The 10921-nt window shown below is 40.9% G+C and overlaps 1 protein-coding gene across 1 annotated transcript in view; it reads left to right on the plus strand.

Annotated features, from left to right (window-relative positions):
- The window catches only part of EPHX4 (epoxide hydrolase 4), a 48621-nt gene that overhangs the window by 27244 nt on the left and 10456 nt on the right, over positions 1-10921 (plus strand). Inside the window, exon 7 of the mRNA XM_021717690.1 lies at positions 1944-2092. Within this exon, the coding sequence (XP_021573365.1) occupies positions 1944-2092 (149 nt within the window). The remainder of the gene's footprint in view (positions 1-1943; positions 2093-10921) is intronic.

The raw sequence follows: 10921 nt of genomic DNA on the forward strand, positions 1-10921 counted from the left end.
CTGAAAATGAGACGAGAAAGTTGGGAACATCTACAAATCCCTCCCTCAAAAAAGTGAAATAGAAAGATACAAGCTGGCCAGGCACAGTGGCTCAGGCCTGTAATCTCAGCACTTTGGGAGGTGGAGGCAAGAGAATTGCCTGAGCCCAGGGGTTCGAGTCCATCCTGGGCAACTTAGTGAGACCTCATTTCTACAATAATTAAAAAAAATTAGCTGGGTGTGGTGGTGCATGCCTGTGGTTTCAGCTACTTGGAAGGCTGAGGGAGAAGGATCACCTGAGTCCAGCAGCTCGAGGCTGCGGTGGCTGTGAGTATGCCACTTCACTCCAGCCTGGAGTGAGACTCCAACTCAAAATAAATAAAGACTCCAGGGTGTTTTACTTAACTTCTGTGATTTTATATAAAACATTTATATGATTCCAAGTCAAGACCTACATTCGGAGAGGTCTTGCTTGTCTATTTCCTCTACCCTGCTTCCTCCCTCTCCCATAGACATTCTGGTTTATCTTTCCACTGTTTCTTTTTAAAAATACAAACAAATAGGTATGTATTTGTCTCTACCTTCTTACACAAAAAGCAACATACTATAAACATGATTTTTTTTATGCTTCTCCCCCCACTTGTCAATATATCCTGGAAAGCACTCCATATCAGCATCTAGAGATTTTCTCCATCTTTTCTCAGAGTACAGTAAGTCCCCTACATATGAACCTTCAAGTTTTGAATTTTCTGAGATGCAAACATGCATTTGTATGTACAATCATGTAAGTTAGTTCAAGTATCTGGTGTACATTGCCACATGCGTGCATCCTCTACAAGTGGTTGTGCTTTTGTGTACTGCATGGTACTGTATAATTGTTTTTTAATGTATTATTTGTGTGAACAGTATTATAAACCTATTACAGTATATAACCGATTGTGTTGGTTGGGTGCTTAGGCTGACTTTGTTGGCCTTATGAACAAATTGAACTTATAAACATTCTCTCAGAACAGAACTTGTTTGAATGTAGGGGACTTACTGTACTAAGAATGCACAATACATCATTGTGTGGCTATACCATGGCTATTCAACCAGTCCCCCACTGATGGACATTAGATTATTTCCAGTCTGCATTACGAATAAGGTTGCAGTTAACCACCTCATGCAGATGTTATTTCATATTTTTTCGGGCATATTTTTGGGTTGAGGGGTCTGCATTTTAAACAAGTATCTCAGTGGTTCTGATGCAGTTGGTTTAGACCTGTACCTTGAGAAAATGCTGGTATAGAGCAGTGTTTTTCATATTGTAGGCAGTGACCCATTAGTGAGTCACGAAATCAATTTAGTGGCTTGCAATTTGAATTTTAAAACATAAGCAGAACAGAATTAAATTGAAAATATCAGTGCACATTTTAATAAAAGTAATGGTTGTTTCTTTAAACAGTTGTTTCCGATATAGCATACATTTTATACTTATTGCATATATTTTACTTATTTTATATACATAGAAAATTTATACTTGTAATATATAGCATTAAATAATATTAAATACATATGTATATGGCGTGAACTGGATCATGATGTAAAATGTATTTGTTACTCTGGGTCATGGTCCAACATGTTTAAGCAACTTTGTAGGGGAGGAGATTAGTTGTCCCCAAATAAAAGTTGGATGGTTAGGGAAGGCTTTGGGGTAGGGAAAGCACTTGAGCTGGGCCTTGTAGAATGTGAACAGACACCTAGAAGACAGGATGCTTTCCATAGGGATAAAGTGTGCCTGGGGGATTTGAAGGGAAGCGGAAATGCATCACATGATTTGTAAACAATGATCTCTCCAACCAGGCCGGAGCAGAAGTGAAGAGATGTCAATGAACACTGACCTCCATCCTCTTTCCATGGCCAAAGACGTTGTTTATCATTAGATAATTAAAAAGTTTTAATTATTCTCTTTTCACTTAAATTAGGCTTTGAAACACCTGTTTACCAGTCACAGCACAGGCATTGGAAGAAAAGGATGTCGATTAACAACAGAAGATCTTGAAGCTTATATTTATGTTTTCTCTCAGCCCGGGGCGTTAAGTGGTCCAATTAACCATTACCGAAATATCTTCAGGTCAGTATAATTTTCTTTGGCTAAATAAAATTGTTCAGTCTGATCCTAAAGAGATAATATTTTATTTATTTACTTATTTATTTTTATTTATTTTGAGTTGGAGTCTCACTCTATCACCCAGGCTGGAGTGCAGTGGCACGCTCACAGCCACCCCAGCGTCGACCTGCTGGGCCCCGGCGATCCTTCTGCCTCAGCCTTCCAAGTAGCTAGAACTACAGCCGTCCTCTACCATGCCCAGCTATGATATTTTATTTTTAAGGTTAAGTTTCCCACTTATCCCAAGACTGATTTTTTTTTTTTAATTGGAAGCTCACTCTGTCACCCAGGCTAGAGGGCAGTGACACAATCATGATTACCACAGTCTCAATCCTCCTGCCTCAGCCTGCCAAGTAGACAAAACCACAAGCATGCACCACCATACCCGGGTAATTTTTTGATTTATTGTAGAGACGAGGGCTCACCAAGTTGCCCGGGCTGGTCTCAAACCCCAGGGCTCAGGCAGTCCTCTTGCCTCTGCCTCCCAAAATGCTGGGATTACAGGCATGAGGCACCACACTAGGCAAAGTATTTTGATTTTTTTTTTTTTTTAGTAAGTGGCTTAATCTTTTTTTTTTTTTTGAGTTGGAGTCTCACTCTGTCACCCAGACTGGAGTGCAGTGGCCGCTTCTGGCCACTGCAGCCTCAACCTGCTGGGCTCTGGCGATCCTTTTGCCTCAGCCTTCCAAGTAGCCGGAATTACAGGCATGCACTACCACGCCCGGCTGATTTTTTGATTTATTATAGAGATGAGGTCTTGCTGCCCAGGCGGGTCTCGAACCCACGGGCTCAGGCAATCCACTCACCTAAGCCTCCCAAAGGCACAGGATTACAGGCTGAGCCACCGAGCCCAGCTGGCTTAATCTTTTTAATGGACAATTTCAAGCATATGGGAAAGTAGAGCGAATAACAGAATGGATTCCCCATGTAGCTGTCACTTGCTTTATCCATAACTCTATTTATGTATCCTCTCCCTTTGGACTATTTTGAATAGATATATATCTTTAATTTTGTCTTTAACGACAGTGTATTCATTCAAGAAATATTTATTAAGCACTTTCTATGTTCTACACTACATTGGTACTCAGGACACAGTAATGAGCAAAACTAGACAAACTGATCTCACAAAGCTTGTGGCCTACTGGGGAAACACTAAGCATTAAAACTATGGTAATGAGCACATGGTTATAAACTAACAGAAAGGCTTTGAAAGGAGTAGATGAGAACTGAGGAAATGGATGCTTGACCGAAGAAGCAAAAGATGCCGTAGGTATTCACTGGAGAAGGCTGGGGATGGGGCACTGGCATTTCAGGAAAAGGAAACCACATGTACCAAAACTGAGTGGGAAGATGGAGGAAGATGGTGGCTTCCGGTGACAGAATCAGGGACACTGTGGCTGGAGCACAAAAGTCAGGGTGAAGAGAAGGGCATGAAATAAAGATGGACCCAAGAAGCAGGTAGCCGCTGGCCAGGCACAGCCAAGGAGACCATGTGAAGGGGCTAAGAGCCAGGGACATGGAGCCAGTTTCAAGCAGAAAAGAGAAACAATTCAATGCATATTTGGGGTTCTTTTGTTGTTGTTTTGTTTGTTTTGAGTCGGGATCTCACCCTGTTGCCCAGACTGGAGTGCAGTGGCATGATCATGGCTCACCGCAGCCTCGACCTGCTGGGCTCAGGTGATCCTTCCACCTCAGCCTCCCAAGCAGCTGGGGCTACAGGTGCACACCAACATGCCTAGCTAATTTTGTGCATTTGTTTGTTTTTGTAGAGAGGAGGTCTTGCTGCCCAGGCTGGTCTTGAACTCCTGGGGTCAAGCAATGCTCCCGCCTTGGCCTCCTACAGTGCTGGGATTATAGCCATGAGCCACTGCGCTGGGCCCCAGTGTATGTTTGTTTGTTTAAAAATGAGAAAGCAGGATTTATTGAGAGGACAGAAAAGCTCCCACAATGGGAGGGGACCCGAGGGGTGGCCCCCCAGTGTATGTTTAAGTAAGTTCACCCAGGTCATAGTGTGGAGAATGTATCAGAGGAGATTCAGAGTGAATGTGGGGAAACTGCAGCAATCCAGGCTAGAAATGCTGGTAGCTTGCACAACTGATCTGAAAATGGTGAAGATGGAGACAGTGAGTAAAGTTAAGAAGTGCTTACGAGGCACCACTGGCAGGGGTTGATGATGGGATGAAGGAGAGAGGAGAACAGAGATGTCAAAGATGGCCTCTGGGTTTCCAGCATGCACAACAGTATGGGTAGCCATGCCATTCACTGAGATGGAAAACACTTAAAGAGAACTCGTTTTAGGGGAAAACTATGCCTTTGATGAATCTTAGACTAATTGAGTTCTGGGTGTTACCTTAGATATTCAAACAGGCCTGGAACTCAGAGGAGAGAATCTGGGATGAAGATATGTAAAATCTGGAAGTCACTGACATAGAGATAACTGAAACTTTTGTTTCAGAAGATATTATCTAGTTACCCAGGCACAGTGGCTCACGTCTGTAATCCCAACACTTTGGGAGGTCAAGGTGGGAGGATTGCTTGAGCCCAGGAGTTTGAGACCAACCTGGGCAACTCAGTGAGACCTCATCATCTGTACAACAAAATTTTTAAAATTAGCTGGGAGTGGTGGTATATGCCTATAGACTCAGGAGGCTGAGGTGGAAGCATCACCTGAACCCAGGAGGTTAAGGCAGTCATGAACTGTGATCATGCCACTGCCTTGGAAACAGAGTAAGACTCCAACTCAAAAAACAAAACAATAACCATTATTTAGGGAGAAAGTATAAAGTGAAAGATAAGACATCAAGACTTGTCAGATTGTGTTTGTACTTTAGATAGAAGAAAATATATTTCTCTTGAGAATTAGCAACCAGAGCTGGCCTTGAATTTGAGATTTAGGGGTTTGAATTTATGCTACCTCCATGATACTGGAATTCTCAGAGCAGAAATGATATGTTAAAATGATCTTAGGCTGTTAACACTCCCTGAGAAGCTTGACAGAAACAAAGACAAACCTCTCTGTAGGATACATCTCATGTCAGACCTCACAATATTCCCACAGATAAAGTTCCCTAAAGATGAGTTCATCATCTAAATTACAAAAACAAAAAACAAAACCACCATTCATGAGAGTCATTAAGACAATTTCGGCAGACTTCCTATAACTTTCAAATAATAGAACTAACAGAGACTATAAAGCCTGTCTAAGGCATTAAACACATGAAAGAATAAAAAAAGTGTGTGAGAAGAGAAGGGGCTAATATTAAGACAGACTGGAAAGAGCTAAAAAAAGAACTGAAAGAACTTCTAGAAAATGAAAAATAAGGTCATTGAAATCTGAAAGTCCACAGGTGGGCTAAATAGCAGATCAGACAAGCCACAGAGAATTGTGAGTTGAAAGATAGAGCTGAAAAATTATCCAGAATGTAATTCAGAGAGATAAAGAAATGAAAATGTAAAATCAATCAATCAATCAATAAAAATAGGTTATAGTTGATATGGAGGACAGAATTAGAAATTATATATATATATGCTATTGTATGTGTATTTCCTCTCCATATATATATATATATATTATATATATATAATTTTTTTGGCGGCAAACAATAGAAACAGAATGACATTATTTTCAAACTGGTAGAAGGGAACAAGAAAACCATCAATTCAAAAAAAGGCAGAAAAGGAGAAAAAAGAAGCAATGCAGAGTAAATAGCACAAAATAAGGTGACAAAAACAATTTCAGTATGTCAGTATTCACAGTCATATTGCTAGTTACAAAATAGAATATCAGATTAGATTTTTTAAAAATACACCTACATGCTATTAACACAATTAAAGCAGAAGGACACAACATGGTTGAAAGAAAAAGGATGGGAAGAAAATATAGCAGATATTAGTTTAAATAAAACTAAATCTCTCAAACTTTGGTATCCAAAGAGAGTCATGAGGTTGTTTGAGGGGAGAACAGATAAAGCCAAACCTTCCTTTTTGACTAACAACAACAAACTTACAAATATATCTCATTTGTCAAAAAAGAGAAGTTGGCCAGGCTTGGTGGCTCAGCCTGTAATCCCAGCACTTTGGGAGGCCAAGGCAAGTGGATTGCATGAGCCCACGGGTTTGAGGCCAGCCAGGGCAACTTGGCAGTACCTTGTCTCTACAATAAATGAAAAATTAGCTGGGCTAATTTTAGTGCATGCCTGTAGTTCCAGCTACTTGGAAGGCTGAGGCAGAAGGATTGCTGGCACCTAGCGAGTTGACACTGGCCATGAGCGTGTCACTGCACCCCAGCCTGGGCGATGGAGTGAGACTCCAACTCAAAAAAAACCCAAACATGTTAATTTAAATGGTATTTGTAGGTAACAATGTATCAAGCAAGGCACTGATTAGAAAGGCAGAGAGTACAAAGGCTACAGGTTATATTTTGGGGGATATAGCAACAATGTCTGAAGTCCATGTTTTCTTATTTGTTATTCTTTGTTTTGTTTTTTCACAAATATTTGTAAAGGGAAAATAGAGAGAATGACACATTTTCAATTGTGGGCGATAAGAATGATAAGTGTTTTGAACGTTCTCAGTGTATCTCTTCATCAGAGCTAGCTTTGAGAGGCAGAACAATCTATTTTAAGTAGGTATAAGGAAAGGAGAACATATTCTCGTCTTTCTGCGCTTCTTTTACTAACAATCGTTCATTAGGAGGACCTGTATTCTCAGGAGTAAGCACTAAAATCCTGTTAATTGGCACTTAGGCAAAAGCAGGTCTTTGCATGTCAAAACCTAGTTTTGTTTTTGTTATTTTTGAGTAGGAGACTCACAGGCTGCAGTGAAGTGACACACTCACAGCCACCCCAGCGTCAACCTGCTGGGCTCTGGCGATTCTTCTGCCTTAGCCCTCCAAGTAACCGGAACTACAGGCACGTGCTACCATGCGGCTCATTTTTTATTTATTGTATACATGAGGTTTCACCAATTTGCCCAGGCTGGTCTCCAACCTGTGGGCTCAGGCAATCCTCTCACCTCAGCCTCCCAAAGTGCTGGGATTACAGGCTTGAGCCACCATGCCCGGCCAAAAACCACAGTTTTATGAAGTGAAAAGACAAAGTTTTAAACTAGATTGTTGTAGGTCAGATATAGTTGGGTGAAAGTCACATCAAAGCTCTGGAAGCTCACTGTCCCCTCAGAGCAGTTATTTATACAGATAAACAAAGCTAAATACATTAGAAACAGGATGGCATGATATCTATTGAGACTACAAATAAGGTATGGTACATTATACTCAAGCATGAAAATAACCCTCATTTATCACCCTAAGTCTCCTTAGGGCTACAACCACATCCGAGGACTCTCCAAAATTTGGAACTGAGGAACCAGGGTGACCTGAGAATAAGATTAGCTGTTAGCCAGGTGTGGTGGCTCACACCTGTAACCCCAGCACTTTGGGAGGCCAAGGTGGGAGGATTGCTTGAAGCCAGGAGATTGAGGCCAGCCCTGACAACACAGCAAGAGCCCATCTGAACAAAAAGTTCAAACATTACCCAGGTGTGATGGTGTGTGTTGTAGTCCCAGCTACTCAGGAGGCTGAAGTGGGAGGATCGCTTGGGCCCAGGAGATGGAAGCTGCAGTGAACTATGATTCTGTCGCTGTGGCCCAGCCTGGGTGACAGAGCAAGACCTTGTCTCAAAAAATAAGATAAAATAAAAGACTAGCTACAGGAGCTATACTTCAAAAAGATAAACAAGTCTAAACTTGTAACAAAGCATCAAATAATAAAGTAAAAACTGACAGACTTACAAGGGAAAAATGGTCAAATTCACAATTACTGTAGGAGATTTTTTTTTTTTTGAGTTGGCGTCTCACTCCTTTGCCCAGGCTGGAATGCAGTGGCATGCTCCCAGCCACCACAGCCTCGACCTGCTGGGCTCCGGCGATCCTTCCGCTTCAGCTTTCCAAGTAGCCGGAACTACAGGTGCACACCACCATGCCCGGCTAATTTTTGATTTATTGTAGAAACGAGGTCTCGCCAAGTTGTTCAGGCTGATCTTGAACCCGCCGGCTCAGGCAATCCACTCGCCTTGGCCTCCCAAAGTGCTGGGATTACAGGCTGAGCCATTGAGCCCTGCCACTCTAAGAGATTTTAACCTACCTCTTTAAGAAGTCGATCAATCAAGCAGAAAAAAATGAATAAAGATATAGAAGATTGCATAATCCTATTAATATCTTTGATATGTTGAACAGTTATAGAATCTTGCACCCAATATTAGAAAGTACCCATTATTTTCAAGCACATAAAGGATATTGACAAAGATTCATTATATACTGGACTACAAAGTCTTAATTATTACCAAAAAAATCAATATCGTATAGATGATTATCTCTGAACACATCACAGTTAGAAATTAATCACAATAGTAACAAACTTTTAGAAAACTTCATATATTCAGAAATTTGAAAATAACTTCTAAATCAGGGGTTCCCAACCCCCAGGCCGGGGACCAGTATAGGTCCGTGGCCTGCTAGGAGCTGGCAGCACAGCATCAGTGTGAGTGGAGCTCCGCCTACTGTGAGATCAGCTCAGCATTAGATTCTCATAGGAGTGCAAACCCTACTGTGAACTGCATGTGCAAGGGATCTAAGTTGCGTGCTCCGGATGAGAATCTAAGGCCTCTTGATCCCCATCCTGCACCCCGTCTGTGGAAAAAATGTCTTCTTTAAAACTGGTCCCTATGGGGAGACACCTCTTATCAACAAGGGTGCCTGAATGAAGCATATTTGTATACCTAACCCTTAACTGTACCCCACAATATCATAATAAAAAATATTGATTAAAAGAAAAAAAAACTGGTCCCTGATGTCAAAAAGATGGAGACCACTGTTCTAAATAACTCCTGGGTCAAAATATTATAATGGAAATTAGCAAAAAGTTAGGAAAAATGATAATATCAAAACATGAGGAATATAGTTAAAACAATATTTAAGAAGAAAAATACAGCTTTAGGCCAGGCATGGTGGCTCACGCCTGTAATCCAACATTTTGGGGAGGCAGATGTGAGAGGATTGACTGAGCCCAGGGGTTGGAGACCAGCTTAGGCAACTTGGTGAGACCTTGTCTCTACAATTAAAAAAAAAAAAAAAAATTAATTGCCTGAGCCCGCGGGTTCGAGACCTGCCTGGGCAATTTGGTGAGACGTCATCTCTACAATAAATTAAAAAATTAGCCGGGTGTGGTAGTGCGCACCTGTAGTTCCAGCTACTTGGAAGGCTGAGGCGGAAGGATCGCCAGAGCCCAGTGGGTCAAGGCTGCGGTGGCCAGAAGCGGCCACTGCACTCCAGTCTGGGTGACAGTGTGAGACTCCAACTCAAAAACAACTTTTAAAAGATTGAAAAATACAGCCTTATATTCTTATATTAGAAAAGAAGATTAATGCTGGCCACAGCAGCTCACACCTGCAGTCCCAGCATTTTGGGAGGATGAGGTGGGAGGATCACATGAGCCCAGGAGTTTGAGACCAGCCTGGGCAACATAGTAAGATACTCATTTCTATAAAAATATTTTTAAAACTGATCAGCTGTGGTGGTGTGCACTTGTAGTCCTAGCTATTTGGGAGGGTGAAGCAGAAGGATCACTTAGCCCAGGAATTCAAGGCTGCAGTGAGCTATGATCACGCCACTGTACTCCATCCTGGATGACAGAGTGGGACCTTGTCTCTAAAAATAAAATTAAAAAAAAATAAGAAGATTGAAAATCAGTGATCTAAGAAATCAATTTAAGAAGTTAGAAAAATAGCAACATGTAAACAAAAATAAGTTAGATGGCAAATAATTTAAATTCTATATAAAAGACAGAAATTAATACCATAGAAAACAAAGACACAGTAGAGAGAAGCGACAATAACAAAAGCAGATTCTTTGAAGACCAGTTAAGATAGATCAACTGACTGGGCATGGTGGCTCATACCTGTAATTCCAGCACTTTGGGAGGCCAAGACAGGAGGGTTGCTTGAGCCCAGGCAGCATAGTGAGACTTCATCTCCACAAAAAAAATTTTAAAAGTTAGCCTAGTGTGGTGGCGTGTGCCTGTAGTTCTAGCTACTCCAGAGGCTGAGGAGGGAGGATCATCTGAGCCCAGGAGGTTGTGGCTATGATGAACCATGATTGTGCCTTTGCATTCCATTCTGGACAACAGAGTGAGACCCAGAACTCAAAACAAAAACAAAACAAAACAAAAACAAAAAGATAGATAAACTTTTGGTAAGATTGGTTAAGGAAAAAACAGAAGGCACAAATAAACAACATCAAGAATCAGAAAGCTGGAAATTAACATAACTACAAATATAACAGACATTAAGATACAAAATTTTAGGTTAACAAGTTTTAGAACTTTGATAAGATGGGCAGTTTTTAGGAAAGACATATTTAAAACTGACTCATGAAGAATTTTAAAACTTGAATAAACATACAACCAGTAAAGAACTTGTAGTACTAATTTAAAGCATATCTAAAAAAAAATGCATAGGCACACAAGAACCCACTCATATGTAAATGAACCTAAATGGTTTTACATGTGAGTTCTACCACAGAAAATTTCACTCTTGAATAGACTCTTTCAGACATGATAAAAAGAAGATATGCTTCTGCTCATTTTGCAAGGCTAATGTAACTTTCTTTTTTTTAATTTTATTTTATTTACTTTTTTTATTATACAGATGTGGGGTACAATTCAGGGTTAGGCATACAAATGTTGATTATGCAGGTACCCTTGTTGATGAGGTATGCCCCTCCCTACCCTAGCAGTTTCCC

Source organism: Carlito syrichta, unplaced genomic scaffold (assembly GCF_000164805.1).
Source record: "Carlito syrichta isolate Samal-C Ts95f unplaced genomic scaffold, Tarsius_syrichta-2.0.1 Scaffold309922, whole genome shotgun sequence".
Taxonomy (NCBI): Eukaryota; Metazoa; Chordata; class Mammalia; order Primates; family Tarsiidae; genus Carlito; species Carlito syrichta.